The sequence below is a fragment of the Meleagris gallopavo genome, chromosome 24, assembly GCF_000146605.3.
Source record: "Meleagris gallopavo isolate NT-WF06-2002-E0010 breed Aviagen turkey brand Nicholas breeding stock chromosome 24, Turkey_5.1, whole genome shotgun sequence".
Lineage (NCBI taxonomy): Eukaryota > Metazoa > Chordata > Aves > Galliformes > Phasianidae > Meleagris > Meleagris gallopavo.
Genome location: NC_015034.2, coordinates 969,041 through 988,264, shown reverse-complemented (window position 1 = coordinate 988,264; position 19,224 = coordinate 969,041). Strand labels below are relative to the sequence as shown.

At 50.4% G+C, this 19,224-nt stretch overlaps 1 protein-coding gene across 2 annotated transcripts in view; it reads left to right on the top strand.

Annotated features, from left to right (window-relative positions):
* The first annotated feature begins 1,954 nt into the window (after nt 1-1,954).
* Nucleotides 1,955-19,224, top strand: part of LOC100538959 (dihydropyrimidinase-related protein 2) — a 32,041-nt gene continuing 14,771 nt past the window's right edge. For both annotated transcript variants that reach the window (XR_795885.3, XM_010723070.3), the window contains exons 1-5: nt 1,955-2,061; nt 3,276-3,460; nt 16,985-17,149; nt 17,750-17,811; nt 18,546-18,626. Coding sequence is in view for 1 of the 2 variants with exons in the window: in XM_010723070.3 (XP_010721372.1) it covers nt 2,042-2,061; nt 3,276-3,460; nt 16,985-17,149; nt 17,750-17,811; nt 18,546-18,626 (513 nt within the window). In the remaining variant the exon portion in view is untranslated. The remainder of the gene's footprint in view (nt 2,062-3,275; nt 3,461-16,984; nt 17,150-17,749; nt 17,812-18,545; nt 18,627-19,224) is intronic.

Sequence of the window (19,224 nt, the reverse complement as noted above, 5' to 3'; positions counted from 1 at the left end):
GCCGTGACAGCGGCGCTGCCCTCGCCTCCCGTCGAGGTGTTTCGGGGACAAATAAGAGCTTTCCACCCGCACGGCAGGATGCCCGCAGGGACGTAACGGTGTGGCGATGGTTCCCGTGGGCCGGGAGCCGCCTGACGCGTTTTTGTGCTGACGGAACGCTCGGGTTTCCGTGCTGGATGCGCCGTGCGGGGCGGCAGCCCAGCCCCGTTCCCATCGTTTTGCTGCAGACCGCATCCGTGCGTGCAGGTGCTGCTTTTGTCTCGGGGGCGGCCGAAGCGAGCAGAAGGATCCGTGCTCCTTTCAGAGCCTTCCCGAGCCCCGGTTAGCAGCAGAGCATCCTCCAGGCGAGCGGTCCGTGACGCTCTTTGGGCCCCCACTGCTGGCTGTGTTGGGCTTTCTGCTGCCCGTGATGCAGGTGGCCAAAGCTCAACCCATCCCCATGGCTGCAGCCTTTGTAGCAGCACGGGGAGCCTGCATTGGAGGTGGGCACCGACACTGCAATGCTTCTGGGAATGGAAAGCATGTAGGGCAGTGCTCTGTTGCCTGGCACTGGGAGGTGGGCAGCTTTTCACGCCCTGAGTTAATTTGTTTGGTCCTGTTGGTGTTTGTAGCTGCTCCTGTGTTTAAATCTCAGCTTTTCCTGCGGTTTTGGTGTGTTGGTTTTCATAAGCAGGCGTTGTTGGGGGAAGCTCTCCATTGCAGCAGGGGGAGAAAAAGGGAGGGGGAAGGAGAAGCATTTAACGTCTCCTATAGTTGCTGCATAAAGGATGGATCTAAGGGTGTCAGTTAGGAGCTGGTGCAGTTTTAGCACTCAGACTGCTGAAAATGTGCCTCTCCAGCTTATGAGCTCCTCGGGAGGATGCTCGATTCCTTTCTTCTGTCAGACCTAATTCAGAATAAGGGCTCTGAGCTGCGCAGTCGTGCGTCCATTTGCTTGAGTTTGAGGCAGCTCTGAGTTCCTGTTCTGCTTTCTGCCCTTTCTTGCAGTCACTTTTGGCATCACCACGCTGTGCTGTAGCTTTGTCATATGGGGGGACGGGGACGGAGTGCTGCACTGGGGCCAATTGCAGATTGAACGCAGTGCTGCATCTCTGTATGCGCCGTGATTGAAGCGTAGGTCATAGCAGGGGTGGAGGAGCCAGCAGAACAGAAGTCACTTCCAGCTTGTGTCCCCAAGCACAGCTCTGCAGCGCCTGCTCTGCTGTTGCTCACAGCTGCAAAAAAGGGCGGATTTGCTTTGGAGCTGCCCCGGCTGGGAAGGCAGGAGGTGACCTGGGTGGTGTATGAAAGAGTGCCCAGCAGCTGCCTTGTCACAGCTACCTTTCTGTTCCTGCCAAGCTGCCTCCCAGTCTGCGGGTGTTTTAATGAGGCCGTGCTTAAAGCCCTTCTTTCCAGCTTGCTTTGCTCATCTGGGCTTGTTTTCCATCCGATCATGCGGCAGTGATCTGGACAGGCAGTAAAAGCATCCGCTGCGCCCAAACGTCCCCGAGTTGGACAAACGGGGTTTGTTTGTGTGGAGTAACCCCTGGCAACAGACTTTGGGCCATTTCCCTGACAGCCGTTGACTCACAGTTGGCCGAGTGGTGGCTGCAGCCTGTGGGTGCACATGGGAAACTTTGCATGCGACCGAGGCATTGGAAGCAGCAGCGCGGTGGCCATTAAGCATCCCCAGAGAGCTCTGTGCGCTGCCTTTGCTGCAGGTGATGGTGGTGCTGCAGGGCTGAGTGAAGCTGCCAAGCCTCAACCCGATGCCTTTTTCCCTTCTGATTCCTTGGGATCGTTTGCACGATGAAAGGACTTGCACTGAAACAAAGCATTTCTATCTCTGCAGTTGAAAGCACGGCGACGGATGGAGCTGCGTTCTGACTCCTGAATAATGCAGGGCTTCTTTCCAGCCCTCCTCTTTCATCTCAGGGGTGACACTGCAGACTGTCAGTGTAATTAGGAATTGCCGTGTGCTTCTTTGTTGCAGAGCGATCGTCTTCTGATCAAAGGTGGGAAGATTGTCAATGACGACCAGTCTTTCTATGCAGACATCTACATGGAAGATGGGCTCATCAAGTAAGTGAACGTGATGGCATGCTGCGATTGGAGTGTGGGGAAAGGCACTGCTTGGACCCTCAGTGCGTTGGGTTGGGTTGCCAAGAGAAGTGAGTATTTTGCACACCTACACACTGATCAATGCGGGAACCTTGAAAACACAACCAAACTGATCTGGCATTCGAGTGTGGTTTGAAGGAGGTGCTTTAAATGTGCTTAATTTTAGCCATGCAAACAGCCCCATGCTGAGATGGCGCATATGTTTGGAGTTATCTGTGTTGTACAGTGAGCTGAGTTATGGCTGAAGGCATTTTGAACGCAGGATTCAGTACCCGGATGCCTTTAATTCTGTTTTAGGGCAGGAAATTGGACTGAGGTGACCTCTCGGGGTCTCTTGCAATGCTGTTTTTTGCAATTCAGTGATGCAGGGATCAATCCGAAATCCCTTTGAGTTAATAAGGATGCTGTTGTTGTGTGGACAAACTTCTTCCCAGCGCACTTCTGTGTTTGCATTCCCAAAGCACGCATTTCTGGCACGTTAAGTAGATCAGAGGTTTCTCAGGAAAATTACACTTAGGAAAAAAGCAGCCAAGCCAGAGGTTACAAACAAGGAGTTTTCCTGTGCTGGCTCTCCCAGGCGGCACATGTGCTTTGTTCATCAAGGTTAGAAGTTGGAGGAGCCAGCCACAGGCAGCTCATTAATTGCCCCTTGTCACCCACCATTGCGTTTTTCACAACCCGCGGGTGAGAGGAGCTCCCACCAGCACTGCGTGTCCTCCTGTTTGTGCAGGAGCTGCGTGATACTTGTGCATGGAAGGAGAGTACAGGGGCCAAAGTTCTGCCCGTGCTTCCAAACCTGTGTTAACATCCATCTTGCTGCTGGACAGCCAGCACTGGGTGTTGCGTTGCCACTTGGTGACCCACTCCTGTCCTAGCAGAGCATTGCTTGTTGTGCTTGGTCCCTCCTCCAGCTGGCTGCCAGTGTGGCTCCGACTTTTCCTTCCTCTTATACCTAATGTTCCCCCCAGGTCCCGAAGTAATTGCATGCTTTGCTCTCAATTATGCAGCTGCTTCAAGGGGAAGAATAAAACTGTATCAGCTGGGTCTGCCAGCCCTGTGCTTTGCTTTATATGGAAAAGGAAAACAGTGGCCGGGTTCAGCAGCGCAGGGTGTGTGTTTGCAGAGCGTGTGCCTCGGCTGCTGTCTGTCTGACCTGTTTGCAACCTGTGTACCAGGCAAATAGGAGAGAATCTCATCGTGCCCGGAGGAGTGAAAACCATCGAAGCCCACGGCAGGATGGTGATTCCTGGAGGGATTGATGTTCACACCCGCTTCCAGATGCCGGAGCAGGGGATGACTTCTGCTGATGACTTCTTCCAAGGGACCAAGGCTGCGCTGGCTGGGGGCACCACCATGATCAGTAAGCTGGCCGCTTCTCTGTTCCAGGAGAGCTTTACCTTTCTCTGGTGGTAATCAGAAAGCCTGCAGAGAGGCTGTGAGCTGTGAGGGGTGTACCAGCAGCAGGGGATTTCCCATGGCTGGTCAGGTTGCTGAGCAAAGCTTGTGTAGGGGCAGGGAGTGGGGATGAAACACTGCAGTCTCCACATCTGCAGCTGTCAGCCACTTCCCTCCCGCTGTCCCTGCTGGCACAGTTTGACTTTGGTACTTTGTGACTTTGCTGCTTTTCCCATAGGTCTGCTCCTACTGAAAGCAGTGAGACTTGGAGCTCTGGCTCCAGTACGAGCAGCACCTCGGACACCCCGTGTCTGTTCCCTTTCTCAGTGATGTCCGAGGTTTGTGCTCGCTCACCTGCAGAGCTCAGCCTTTCTGGAACAGCAGTTGCTGCATTTACAGCGAGAGAAAGGACAGCTGCATCGTGCAGGGCTGTCAGGGGAAGGGTTGGTGTCCGTAGTGCAGTTCTTGGTGAGCAGCTGCGTGCTGATGTGTCTTTAAAAACTGGGCCACTTATTTGAGGTTTGCACGGTCCCAATCTAACACACATTGAATCATCAATTAAGTGCTGTTCCTTTTGTGCTCATATCCTCTTTTGGAGGAAGACAGAAATCGGGAAATGAAAACATCTCAAAATAAAGACAGACATGCACTGGGCGTCCTGCAGGGTCAGACACCCATCGTGTTCCCCTCTGGCTCTCCAGTGTCTCCTAGGTGACTTCCAGACTATCTGACCCCACTGATGCTGGCTGCAGAAGTTTGGTGTTGCCTTTGTTTGGGCTGGAGGTGTGGAAAAAGAGAATATAAAATAAAACACTGCAGTGCAATTGGTCACATGTAAAGCAGGGCATCCTGCAGCGTGTTGCTGCACGTGGCAATGAGGGACAAAGGTGTAAAGCAGCCCAGTATCTGAACACTGCATTTTTTTTTTTTCATGTACTCTGAGGTGCTGCCATTCCACAGGAAGGGAGCTGAGATGCAGAGAAATGAAAGAATACAAATCAGAAGTTCTGGTGGCTTTTGTCCCACCCAGGTGTATATAAAGGGATGTGAGGCACAGCCAGGAGCTGCCCTCGCTCTCCTTGGTTCAAACCCAGCTCCATATGATTGAGAACATCCTCAGCTCTTAGAGAAGAGCTCTCTGATCCCTGTCCCAATGGGGGGGGGACTGGGATTGACTGACACTGGGAGTAGGAGCCACTGGTGCCAACGCAGCCAGGATCTGTTTTGGAAACAGAGCTTGTTCTGGACCTGGCCCACACTGAATGGTGTGTGAACGTGGCCAGGAAATAACCTGGGAAGTTATTTTGCATCATGTTACCAATTGGGGCATGAGGTTTGAGTGTGGAGATAACCTCACGCGTTCAGGGAATGTAAACTGGGAATGCAGCTGTGGATGGTCTCAATTTTATCACTAAAATCCATTTTTCCCCTCTAAATCTTTGCTGTCAGTCTAAGTTAATACGGCTTAAATGGGATTTGCTTTCCAGCTTCAGTTCATTGATTGTGTTTAATTGGTTGTCTGTGTTTTTAGCACACCTGGTTCACGTTGTCCACCTGAGTCGTCGCTTTGTTCTTCCTTGTTAAGTTGAATTAGACCAAAATAACTTTCCCTATCGTTTGCATCTGGGCTCTGGGAGCACTATTTCCCTCAACGGGGGAAACCATTGCAAGCAGAAAGTCAAGTTTTCTAAAGCAGCCCTTTACTTCAGAGGGATCAGCTGGGGCCCAGTTGTACTTCAGAAGTGCTTAAGCCTCTGTTTGCACACACGCTGGTTGGCTTTACGACTGCAGTGCCTAAATGTCTGTGTAATGGTGCTCATAACGTGACTCTGAGTTGGGGAAACTGGAGGGAAGCCCCCCTTTAGAGCTTCCCCCACGCTTCCCAGTCTCATCTGTATGTTTTTCTCACCTGGTTTGCCTGGGTTGGTTGTGCTGTCTCTTTCGGCTCGTATCACATGAACGTTGTCCCTTTAATTCTCACATGGACGGCATCCGAGGGAAGCACGCAGGAATTCCAGAATGTAATCTATTGTTTCCAAGCCCTGTTCCTATTTACTTCCCCTCTACAGTAATCCCATTGCTGCACATCCATGATGGGAACATCGGGTTATCGATGGGTATTAAACAGAGCAGCCCTGATTTTTGTCCAGCCCTTCTCTTCCTGAGCCTCTCCTCACAAACTGGGGCCGATTTCTGAGCAGGAATTCCTGCTGTGATCCTTCTGTCTCTGCCCCCGGTGCCAAAGGCACATTGCGAGGCTCCGGCTGGCCTGGCTGGCATGCAAAGAAGCAAAACCAGGTTTGCTGTGCGAGGCTGAAGAGAGGCACCGTGATGCAGTTGTTCTTCTGAAAGCGTAATTTGCTGCACTCCTTTCTCCATCCCTGCCTTAGAACAGCATTGCTGCGGGTTGTGTCAGCAGAGGGCGAGCAGCGCTGCGTGTCTCAGGAGAATATTGCTCTGGGAAGACTTGGATTCTGGCCCATTTCTAACGTTGGAATGAAGTGGTTGAGGGGAGAAGGATTCCAGGATGATCCGCAGCTGATTTTGGAAGAGGAGGCTGTATGGGGCTGTAGCTCGTCCAGCTTCCCTGAGCTCCCCCTATTCCTGTATTCAGTAGGACAGGGGAGGGTGGCATTAAGTTGTGCCAGGTTGGGTATTAGGGACAATTTGTTCTCTGAAAGAGCAGTGATGCAGTGGCACAGCTGCCCAGGGGTGCTGGGGCCATCGTCTGGGAGCTGTTCTATGGAGATGTGGCACTGGAGGTCAGTGGGCGCTGTGGGGTGGGCGTGGTGGTCTCAGAGGTCTTTCCAGCCATAATGATTCCATGTTATGTGGAAAGATCCTCTGGAGTTTGGGAAAAGGGCTCAGCTGAAGTTGTCCTTTGCGAGTGTTTTTCTCACCTGTGTAGCCTATGGAGTTTATGTTGAGCTCAAGATGGCATTTGTGAGCACCCTTTGTCTCGGCCTGAGAGAGGCTGATGCCCTCTGGCATTCGCTGGAGCTGCTGGAGAAATTAAGAGCAGGGTGGTCTCTTAAAGCCCTGTGATCGTGTGCTTGCTTGTTAGTTGTGATGGGTGAAATCCCCTTCGACACCCACGGTCTGACTCCCCCTGACTTCAGCAGAGGCAGGATTTCCCCTCTCTGCTTCTTACCCTGCAGAAAGGACAAAGCTAAGCTGTGTGTATTTATTGGCTCCCCGATCCTCTGGCCTGTTGAATGTCCATCCAGGGCAGCTCCCACACACGTTTCATCCTCCCCAACGCTGCTTCTTCCTGGGTATCTGCAGTCTTTGAGTCCAACTGCTTGCTGACATTGCCTGTGTTGACTCAGTCAACCGCTGTTATAATCATAGGGAGAAATTACAGTGAGGAGAAATTATAGCTCTGTTTGGCTTGGTGACTTGGGAGCCAGCTGCCTTTTGAACTTGACTAGCAGTTATCCTAATAACATGGAGAATATGCACTTGGGATATGAGCTTTGTATCTGGGGAGGTTCAGAATACGAAGGGGAACTTTGAATGGAATGCACTCTGCTTCTTAATGCTTTATCCTGCTGTTACAGGGAGGCTGGAGCAGGATGGCAGGGCTCTTCAGGAGAGTGCTGGCTGCTGGGCTCCACTCAGCAGTGCAGGCAGGGTGACTTCACAGCTCCTGGGTCATCCTGAGGGCTCCCCATCTCAAAGTTCATCTGCTTAGAAGGGCGATCCCAACCTAGTGTGGTGCCTCACCTCTCAGTTTTTGGGCTTCAGAAATGCAGGTGTAATAGAGGGAGGTTGGAGAGGGGCTGAAGGAAGGGCCAGGCAGCGCTCTGGGGCAATGGCAGGCTGGCACGGTGTGATGTTGGATCCGCACGTGGGGATCACCTACGTGTGTGGTTGCTGGGTTGCTGTGAGGGAGTCCTGTCCTGGTAGAGAGGAAGAGTCTGGATGGTGGGGAAAGGAAAAGGATGCAAACAGGGAGGGAGGTGACCCAGCAGTCGTGCACAGAGCATAAATCAAGCAATTGAGTCCAAGGGCAGTGGCCACAGAGCTGCGGCACCTCACCCGATCACAGAATGGTTTGGGTTGGAAGAGACCCTTACAGGTCGTTTAGTCCACCCCCCTGCAATGGATGGGGAACCTATGGCAGTGTGTGCGTGCATTGCACTGTTGTACAGAGACCAGCCTGAATTTTGTTCCTTTTTGCACCCAGAAGCAAAGATAAAGAGGAACTGTGCAGGGAGGGACAGCCATGCCAGGCAGCGGTGCATGCCTGCTTCACCTCCAGCAGCTGCTGGCAGTTCTGCAGCAGAGAAATGTTTAATTCTCTAGAAATGTAATGGAAACATCCACTTGTTTGAAAGTTGGATGTTTGTATGGGGAGAGGCTTCCCTTGGATGCTGGTATTAAGATAATGATGTGACCACACAGGAGTACAAAGTTCCTCCGGCCGTTTCTCTCCTCTCTCCAGTTCTCAGTGCCTTTTATACCCTCCTGCTCCTTGGGCTCTGCCCCAATTCATGCTTAACCTCACTTGCTTTGTTGCCCTCCAGCTCCCTGCTGATGTGTTTGGTGCTTTCATTCAGACCAGGCTTAAAATCATTCATGAGAAAGTCCGTCAGCATGCAGGGATGGGCAGTCCCCTGTGGGCTGCTGCACTGCTCTGGCTTTAAGCCCCTCTAAGGCCATTAGGCATCGTGGTGCCCATGGGCTGACAGCCTGCCCTGCTGCCCGTGCTTCCTGCTGTCCCCTCTTTGCTTTCTGCTGGGTGGGATTGTGCCTGTTGTTCTGCTGGGATTTGCTAAGAGGTCTCTCTGGAGCCAATCTGCCAAGTCCTTGATGTCTCTTGCCAGTTAGCACAGAAGGAAGCAGCTGCTCACGTTGTGCGTTGTTCTGTGCGCTGGATTCCCTTTGGGCTGCAGTGATTGTAGCATCTTTGCTGCTGCTGCAGAGAACAATTAAGAGCTGTGCTGCTTTGCCTGAGGTTGTGCAGGAGCTGGTGGTCCCTGGCTGATGGCCGTACTTGCTGGCCCTGCCCAGTGGCCCTATCTGTTGGCTGAGCCATCTTCCTTTCTTAGAGCATCAGCAGCTTGGGGATGGAGTCCTGTGAGCCACTGCTGTTCAGCACAGCTTGCCTGTAAGTAGATTTCCCGTATTTTCCCATCTTCTGTCTTTTCCAGAGCTGCTCTGCGCACCGTGCCTGCCTTCTCTCTGGTCTCCTGCATCCTTGGCAGCCCCGATTTCTGACAGAGGCCCTAGCACTGTTTGTTTTGTTCCATGAGGAGGAAGGAGTGGCTGCAGGCTGTCCTGCACGTGCTGCAGCCTGGATACTCCAGCGCATCCAATGTAGCTGTGCACAAATGAGTGCTGAAATGTCCACAGCGCTGACAGTGCAGCCGTCTTCCTGCAGATGGAACTGACCTACATTTTTCCATGCATCTGAAAAGAGGGATTTGGCTCTCGCTCAAGAGAAGTAACCAGCGTTGTATGTTTATGCAATAGCACTTAATCCCTCTTATTCCATGTAGTGGTCGGGATGGCTGTACTGCTTTCCCGCTGCATGAAGTCCACGTTCTTTTCTTTGAAAAGCTGCTTTTAAATGCTTCCCTTCCTTTCATGTGCCCACTGCTCTCAGCCCCAAGTCCCATGCCTTACGGATGACACACAGAAGGATGGAGCTAATGGGTGTCACTTGACAGTGCCTCTTGTGTGCTGCCAAGTTTGAGCTGGGTCCTCAGCTGCCTGAGCAGATGATCATTGTCTAAAGCTTGTCTACTGGAGACTGAAAAGCAGTCTGAAAAAACAACAAAAAAACCTATCAAAAAAACCCAAACAACAAAAACCCACCTCCATCAGCGCTGTCTGTGATGGGTTTTCAGGGCACGTATCAAATCTTGCTAGATAGCCTGTCTCAACTTGAGGGTGATTAAGACAAGGTCATAAAAGCAGCAGGAAATGGTGCCTCCAGCCCTTCCTTTGGCACGGTTGGCTCTGCATGGGTTGCTGCCTTCCTGCTGGCCTTCTTTGGCTTCTTTTGCCCTCTTGTGAGCTTGACTCAGCAGAAATCATCCTTGTCAGACAGGAACTTTAGCTTTCCACACTGGGAATTAGCTTTGCTTGTCAGGGGAAGGAAGCAAATGATGCCTGAAAGAAAGGATGGCAGAACAAAACACGTTATTTCTCGCGTGGGCGCAGTGGAATTTGGTGCCCTGAGTCAGCAGAGCCCTTTTCCATCTCTCAGCCACTGTGCCTTCAGTTCAGGGATCCCCTCTGTTTCTTAGAAACGGGACCTTTTTAATCTTTCTGCTGAGAAGAAGTGTTAGAGGAATACCAATTAGCCCCCCTGTCTGGTATAATCTAATCATGCTTTGCTTGCTGGCTGCTGGGGCTGGGTGTGCATCTCTCTGCCGTGGCAGCCGTGCGCAATGGGAAGGAATGCAGCAATGGGCACTGAGGAGTTATGGCTGCTGGGAACTCTCTTTTCTTCCTTTGGTACAACGCTGTTGGTGCTGCCAATGGGCACATCGTTTAATTTCTCCGTGCTTCTGAATTCCCTGTTTTAAGCAGTGGGAGGAACCGTTGGGTTTGATGCAAATGGGGAACCTGACGGTGAATTTTCAAAGCCCATCCAAAAGGGCTGTGCTATTGCAAGTTCCCCTTCCTGGACATATTTTCAGCAGATTGCTCTTTTCCTGAAAGCAGTTCCATGTGTGCTGTCTGTGTGTTTTTGGGGGTCTCTGTGGTGGTTTACACATGAATGCCATCCCCTGGTGCAGCCTATGGGCAGCAGGAGCTGGTGGAGGAGCTCTGTGAGAACCATCCCATGCTGTTACACAGCACAAAGAGGAGGAAGGGGGGAAATTCCCAAATAATTGCACGGCAAGAGGTAGAGTAACCCAGCAGTTACAACATCTCACCCCATAAACGTGTCCTTTTAGGATTCTTCCCAGCTCGGGGCATGGGAACTGATCCATCCCTTTCCAAGAGTTTTATTTATTTCAGATGGAGTTTTTCAGGATCTGTAGCAGTGTCCGAAGGGATGAGTTCAGCCCCTGATGGGGTTCAGATGACTTCTCAGACTGATGGATGGAGGCTCTTTGCATGGAGGCTCTTTGCCCACCATGAAGCAGAGTAGTTTGGTGAAATCGTTGGAGCTGGAAAATCCATAGATGCTCTTCTGTCACGTAGAATTTGGCAGTGGCTCCAAGATCAGTGTTTGCTCCTGTTAGTTTGTGGAGCAGTTTGCTGTGCAGACACCCTAAAGAAGGGGGAAACGGCAGCTGGATAGAATGGGGAAATGTCCCATAAAGCCGCCCTGCAGCTCTGGATCTGTTTGCTACCAGCAAAGAAACTGAAGTCACGAATGTGAGAGATGGCTGTAAAGGTTTGGTCCGTGGTGGAAACAAAAGACAGAGCCTCGTCTGTGCAAGCTTCTGCCATTAGTGTGGGTTGGAGGAGCCTCGCTGCAAAAATTCCCATTTACAACTGTGCTCCTCTTCATCTCTGTGCTCCCGTGAGGCAGTGATGGGCAATGAAAGAAGGCAGAGAGCCAGAGCATGATGCTGGGGACAGCAGTGCAGACCCAGAGCTGTTCCAGCTTCCCAACCAGTGGAAAAAGCCTGCTGGGCAGGGCATAGCTCTGCTGACCTGAGAGGGACAGCGTGTCCGCTTCTTTCTGATCACACTTTTGCCCCTGGGTGCTGTTGTGGTTGCATTTGTTGTTGTGGTTGTGCGTTGCCTTGACCTGAGCTCCACAGCAGCATTTTGCTCAGTCCCATTCCACAAAGCATTCGGGCCAATTTGCCTTTGAAGTGTTGGGCTTCAAGTGTGGAGTGTGCCTACAGTCGGGTGTAAGTTTTGGAATCATTGGAATATCTCATCTGAACTTGGCTCCCCTGCTCCTTTACCATGACCTGGGTGTGCAGTAAACCTGCTCTGTAAGGAACTAAAGATGCAGTCATTCCGACTGTGGAATTGGGGTTAGTAATTATTGTTTGGACATACAGCCTGCTGTTCCTTAAACTTGTGTCCAGAAGACATTATTAATCATATTTTGGATCTGATCAGACGGCTGAAAAGACAAGGGAAATATCTACGTGACATCAGCAGGGGAGTAACAGAACATTGCAGTCTGAAAATGTCACCAGCCTGGATATATCCAGTCCTTCTGAGTCCTGTCCAGTTCCTGACTTTCTCTGCATGGAGCCTAATAAACTGCACCAAGACTGACAGAAAACAACCCGTGGTGTCACTGACTCTGCCTTTCCCTCTGTTGGTCCAGCAGATGCTTCCAAGCGAATGACCTCGGCGTGTTTGTGTTAGCATGGGCTGTGCCATGGGTGCAGAGAGCTGTTACTCCTCGGGATGATCCCTTCTGTGCTTCAAAAAGCATAATTTGGGGATAGGACCCCCAGCTATGCAAACTGAATCTCATTGTGAGCTGTTAAGCGGTTTCTTTGTTTATATCCTCACTGTCTTTCTATGGGCAATGCATCAGCTTGGGTACGACAGGTAGGTGAAGCAGGGACCTTAAAGGTGAGCTGGTAGCGATCCTTCCTCCTTCTAGATGGAATAAACACACCCTGGAGTGTGTTCTAGGGGAAGAACTGTCTGTAATGGGAATGTAGGGGATGTGAGGCACTTCCAGGTCGCTTGATTGGGGATTTTGGAGCTCAGAAGACATGCTGAGGTCTCTGTCCTGTAGCTGAGAGTTGGCTTTAGAACAGCGCTGTCACTGGACAAGGCACGTTGCCTTGACCTTGGTTATAATGGTCTCTGATTACGGCGTGGAGATTATGGCATAATCTTCTCTTGGGTTGGTCAGGGGCCTGACTTCCCCTTTGTGTGTATTGACTGCATCCCATTCGCTTCCACAGCATCTCTCCCAGTCCACCCCAGTGCCAGGAGAGCACTGCTGCAGCAGCAGCTCCAGTCCTCGTTCCAGGGAGCTCTGCAATTACCAGGGCTGAATTTAATTACAACCCTTCCATAAAATGCCTTCCAACAGTACATACAACTCAATAAATACACCAGATTTGATCACACACAGTGGCTACGAGGATTAAGTAGTATTAAAAAGGCAGATGTGTTTGTAGTAATCAAGCTGCTATTTAAAACCTGACTGCTAACAGTTAAATATTGAGGATTTACACCTTATAAACTGGTCTTACACAATAGGTGCATTCTGTGCGGGTCATTGCCTGAAATAATGCATGCAACTGCAGTTTATAACAGTGAATGGAACCCTGCACACGTGGTTGTATGACATATCCAATTTTTTTGGCCTAATTCAGTTTTATATTGTCCATATCGAATAGTTTTTCTCTTTCCTGGTAGTGGCATTCATTAGCTGAAGATGGAGGAAGAGTTTTGTGCATGCTTTAGATGTCACATAATTAAACAGGTTGAAAAAAGGCTTTAGAGGGCAAAGCTGGAAGCAAAAAACTATTAATAGAAACTCCAGGAAGAGCAGTCAGTGAGCCAAGCCCTGCTCAAATGAGGCAGGATGTAAAGAAAAGAAAAAAAATCAGAACATGCCACAATACCAGGAAGCCATAAAACCCATTAATCCCCACCCATCAGGGCATCCATCCAGCAAATAACGTTGTGTTTCCAACGCAGGGCTGCATTCAGCTGTGCCACTGAGGTCTAGAAAAGCAATTGTTTCTCTTAAGCTGAGTTCTTAACCTGCATTTTTTTTGAGATCTTCAGGTGCCAGAGAGCTCTTTGAAGTGATGTCTGTCAGTCCCAGAGCATCCTGTAGGCTGTTGGTGAAGTGGCCCGTGATCCCATCTGCCCATTACTTCTGTTCTCCAACTGGGTGCTGCTGGGGGAGAGCTGCAGGCAGCCCCTGCTTTGGGAAAGCTCCAGTGGGAGGAGGAAACCAGTATGCCCCGAGAGATGGTGGATGCCCCATCCCTGGAGACACCCAGGGTCAGCCTGGATGGAGCTCTGAGCACCTGTGGGTGTCCCTGTGCACTACAGGGAGTTGGAGCAGATGGCCTTTAAGGGTCCCTTCCAACTCAAACCATTCTGCGACTCAGAGTTTCCTTTAAATCGGTGCCTCTACGTTTTCTCCTTCCCCTTCGACTTAACGCTGAGTGTTAACTCTTCTCTGCAGCATTCAGCCTTATGGGATGGTAGGATACACGATGTTTCATGTGGCTGAACGCCAGCCCTGGACGTGGGAGCCACACGGATAAGCTCACAGTGGTTAGTGCTGTTGTCTCACTTTGGCTTATTGTCTGCTTTTAATCTTGAGCTGATTAATCTGCCCAAGGAGGGGAGCAAAGGATCAGGAGAGGGGCAGAGAACAGCCATGGGTGGTGAGTGGGTGGGAGCCCAAAGAGGTGGAAGTAAGCACAGATGCACCTCATAAACAGTGTTATGGGGGGAGAGCAAAACCCAGCACATCAAAGGGGTAATTAAAGGCTGTTTGATGATGGCATGTGGGTGCACAGGTGCTCAAATCCCACTGCATTCCAAAGGGCGGTGAACTTTTGCTTTGTCTGAGAAAAAGACAAATAAACTGTCCAGTAATGCTGGAATCCCATCGGTTTCTTATCAAGAGAAAAATGAGATGATTTGTAAAATACATCATCTTTTTGTTTTCTTCCTGTGGAGCAGTTGCTTTCCTGATGCAGACCAGCTTGCTTTACAGCCTCTTGCAGTTTGGATTCTGTGTCCCAGAAGGGTAAAAGATAAATCTACCGAATGTTTTCTGCTCTGAGCTGAGAAACCACTGCAATCCAAACCCCGGCTTTGCCACTGAGAAGCAAGGAGGATTGGAGCTGAAGTTCAGTGCCATGCAGGGAGCTGCTCTGAGGACCTCAGCTCTGCAGTTCCTCCTCGAGGTTTCGGCATTAATGAAGTGATACTGAAACGATCTTTCCTTTTCTGCCTTTTCTTCTTCCTTTTGTTTCTTTTTTGGTGCATGCTTTGAGCTCGAAGTGAGTTGGCAGCTTCCTCCTCGGTACTCAGCAGCTGACATCATTTGTACAGCAGGAAGAAAACATCTGGGCTTGGAAGCAAGGCGAGATGAAGGTTGCAGTGGTCTGGAGAGCAAAGGGGTGACTGCAGTGCATTGCAACAGTTTGCCTTGAACGCGTCCTGCAGGCACGACAGTGAGCTGGGGGGGTTCCCTGGGGAGCAGCGCTCACTGAGGGCAAAGCTCTCTGCTTTTCACATGGCAAACCCCCACTGTGTGCTCCGCTGGGTCAGGAGACCTCGCGTCCGTGCTGCTACCCGGGGGTCATCTCAGGAAGCTCGGGGCTGTGGGAACGGGGCAGATGGAGCTTTCATTTGCTGCTCTGTGCTGCTCTCTGCAAGGGGACCGTAAAGAAAAAGCTTTTTGTTGCAGTCTGAGCTCTGCCCGAGGGCTGGAAGGAGCTCTGAGCTGTGTGAGGGCAATCCCTACCCGTGCCCAGTAAGCAGAAGTAGCTGCAATACTTGGTTGATTTAACAGCAGGCAAAGAACCAGTCTTAACTCTTCTCCTTGAAGGGACCTGGGCTCATTCTTGCTTGTTTGGGCTCTAGCTATTATGTTTTAACTAAAACACAACCAAACAAGAACTAAGCCCCAAGCCCTAGCATGGAGGAATGCAGGACGTGATCTTGCAGTGGAGTAATGAGAGGAGATAAAATTGAGAAGCAGTGTGCGTGCCTGAATTAGCTCTAGACTGGAACTTGGGCCTTACGTCCGTGTTTCTTGTGCCTTCTGTGCAGCATCTGCTGCCTCTGCAGCAGCACAGGTGGGTGATGGTTGGACTCGGTGATCTTCGTGGTTTCCCAGCCTTTGTGACTCTACGAATGCAGCTCTTTCCCCTGTGCTGCAGGTCAGATGTGGCTGCAGAGCAGCACTGTGCTGCTTCCCCAGATCTCTTTGGAGCTGTTTGATCCCAGTTTCGGGGAGGCTGGTGGTTACCTTGCACACCTGAGCCTGCCTCTTGCTGGGTCCTTCCACGTGGATGTAACCAAGTGGATCACTGGTAGCATTTGCCTGGCAGGGAGCTGCGATGGAAGCAAAGCAGTGTGTTTGGATGGGGCCAGTGGGTTGTATGGCTGCCAGTGAGCCCCAGGGAGCTGCTACAGGATGTGCTGGTGGTACAGCTTCCATGTGGCGCATCCCAAATCCACAGAGCTGACTTTCATGCACGCGTGCCCTATTACCCCCATCCCTTATCCTTATTATAACCAGCTGTAGTCTGACTTTGTCAGAGATCCGGTCCCTTTCCCCCCTCCCTGCACTCCCATTAGTCATATAGTCATACTTGGGCAGTGCAAGGAATGGGATGGTGATAAAGTAAAGCTCTGATCCTAAACACCAGAGTCAGTCCTAGGGACTCTGTTGGGTGCAGAGACCATAGTGTTAACCCTTGCTGCCCTCAGGCAGAATTCCCTAATGTCCATAGGCCACGTGTTGTCTGGGGGCTGAAAGCACTTTTACAGCACCTTTCATCTGAGCAGAGATGGATTTATGACTGTGGTGCCATTGAGATTAAAGGGGATTTTTTGGCTTTTTAATTAGTTAGCAGGCTGAGGAAGACAGCTCTTGTGTTAAGACTGGGCCATGTCTGCAAACCTGGGTTTTCTCCATGTCCCTTTGGTAATGCAGAGGGAATGTTATTTTTCTCCTTGTTGTTCGCACTGTTTAAGCTGAAGATTAACTTTGGCAGAGTGACAGTGGGCTGCAGAGTGGCCAGGAAACAATTCAGTCTGGAAGCTCGTGGAAGGGTTCTGACCATTGGAGAGGAGGAGCTGGTGGAGGAGAAATCGGATGGTTTTTCCAACAGCAGGACTGTTTGTCAGCTGAGTTTGGCTTCATTTTCCCAGAGGTGATGAAAACGACATCCGTGAGCTGATGCCAAGCAAATGTCAGAGCTTTCACCCGTAGCACAGATTTCTTTAATGGGCAGAAGCCTGTATCCTCATGAGCAGATAGAGCCCTCCTGGTCCTGAACCCTTCAGCCCCCAGAGGTGCAAGTTGTGCCAGTGGTACAAAGAGCTGCACGTCACATCCTTCCCTTGCAAACCAGAGCAGTGCCCTGAGGGGCAGGCATGGCCTTTTGGAAAAAAGCAAATATTTGAACAGCTGTCTGCTAGCTGTCATGTAAAAGGCAGAGAGGGAGTGGGTAACTTTGCAGGAAATAGGGTTGGTTTGGGTAATCCTCTTGCCTTTGTACAGCCTTTACACACCTCAGAAACTGGAGGCATCGTTACCAAATCCCCTCAGTTACCTTTTGAGGCGGTTCTGTAGGACTGGTGGAATATGCCATAGCTGCCTATGAGCCCTGGTGCTGTTAGACCCAATGTGCTGGGCTGAAATCAGACCGAAGGGATGGCGTGGGCAGCGGGGCTGTGTCTGCGTTCAGGACAGGCTGTTGGTCCTGCTTGTTCTTCACTTTGCACTGCCTCTTGTTGGGGATGTGGAGTAAAAACCAGCTCATATCCTAAGGGGTAAAAGGGATGGTTCGGTTTTGCAGCAGCTTACTGGTGTTTTTGTTGTCTTTCCCAGTTGATCATGTTGTTCCTGAGCCGGGGACCAGTTTGCTGACTGCGTTTGACCAGTGGCGAGAATGGGCAGACAGCAAATCCTGCTGCGATTACTCCCTGCACGTGGACATCACCGAGTGGCACAAAGGTGTCCAGGAGGAGATGGAAGCTCTGGTTAAAGATCACGGTACGTGCAGTTAGAGAGAGCTGAGGGAAGCCTTTCCCCTCCTTATTCTTCAGAATTGCCTCCTATGTTTGAAGACTGGCTTTTCAGATGTGCTTTATCCTTACATCCTCACGACATCAGGCCCTGTTGTTATCTTGTCCCACTGATGTGGGGAGCACTGATGTACAGAGGTGAGCCTTTGGCTGCTGCCATGCAGAGGAGCACCTTTGTTCAGTGGAAACCCATCAGCTTGAGAATCAAGTGCTCTGTGTCGTGAGTGCAGGTGGGTGATCGCTTCAGATGTGAAACAAAGGAAGAATCAGGGTCGGAAGAGCTGAATTAAGCAACCTCACAGGCTTTTCCCCTCTGTGATTTCCATGACATTTCATCCTTAAGCTTGAGTCGTTTTCCATCCTGCTTGTAGTTTCACTGCCTTCACACCAATTTGCTAAGAGAGCACATATATCACGTGCATGCATTTCACAGCAGGTTAAAGTAATTTCTGTATCTATAATTACTGCTTGATAAGGGGCTGATGGAGTGGGATGTCTTTTTTCTGTCCTGAGCCTTATCTGTGCCTGCAGTCTGTATGCTAAACACAGTTCCATCGCTCTCTTCTAGGTGTGAACTCCTTCCTGGTTTACATGGCTTTCAAAGACCGCTTCCAGCTGTCTGACTCCCAGGTAGGAAGGATCAGTGCATCAGTCTCTATCAGGGTTTAATTCACTATATTTGTAGATAGCATTCTTCTGGTTTCTATCTTTGTATGTGTAACAGTACCTGAGGTTTGTAACAGTACCCAGAGCTCTGCCTCGAAGAATTCTTTCAAGTCTTGGCTAAGGGGCAGCAATGGTAAAATTCATTTTGAGGGTTTATCCCAACTCCTTTCATGTGGAAGCAGTGGCAGTTTTATAAATTGCTGCTTTCTGCATCAATACAGGGCAGGACAATGAGATCCCTGGCATGAGTTTCAGTTTACAAACACATCCTGGTCCGGAAAGTGGGTTTGGGGCTGTTGTGTTGGAACCACTGGGACCTTCGAAAGGAACTGCCCTCCTGTTTGCCCTTCCAGCGGATCCATCTGAGCACAGCTAATTGAGCTGAGATGGATAGTTTATATTTCTAAATGTGGAGGGAGGAGAGGAATGCCTGGGAGTCATTGGGAACCGTGTGGGAGGCAGTGGTGGATGACAGTTACCTCTAATGACTCTGCTGAGCATTTTAATGAGCGGCCATTAACAGAGCAGGCATCAGTTGTGGGTTGGTCAACCTGAGCCCTCTCAAACTCATTGCAGAGTGGGAAATCACGCCCCTCTCTCCTCCATTCTGACAAATTCTGTATGCTGAAGGAGGTCAAATGTACAGCTGTAGACCACAGACCTGGTGTATATTGTTATGTGTATTCTCCCTCTTTCAGATCTATGAGGTCCTGAGCGTTATCCGGGATATTGGTGCCACAGCTCAAGTGCATGCTGAGAATGGTGACATCATTGCCGAGGTATGTTCTGTTTATTCTGTGGATTATCAGCTTCAAACTGCTGGGAGAGGTTTAAACTCAACATCCTTCTTTGCAACCAGGATATCTCTGAGCCACTTAAAAGCACAACGCAGCTGTGCATTGAATGTCATTCCCTTCATTGTCAGGGATAAGTCAGGTTTCTGGGGCAGCTGTTGGCCATCCCTGCCTTTCTGGCCATAACTGAAAGACTGTGCCTGGCTGTGGCTGCTACTGCATGCAGAAAAATGCTTTGCAATAACAGGGAAAGAAAACAACTTCGTGTAGTACCTGGGATGCTGACACTTGGAATCCTTGAAATAGCCACAAAAAGGGAGTGTTGCTAATTGGATGTAATCTGATCTGCAGCTCGTTTTACACGTTGTGCCTCTTGCATGTGGCATCGTAAAGGGTTTCTGCATTGTCTCGGTGTGGAGAAGACCACCTGAGTCCTTGAGCCCAGCTGCCTGCAGTCGCTGGATGATGTTTCCATGAGATGCTGTTTTTTGACATCGTAGAGAGACCATTTTATAGATGTGAATGAGCAGTGAAAGCTGAGGGGACTATGAGCCCATTGTGAAGCAAATTAATATACAAGGCT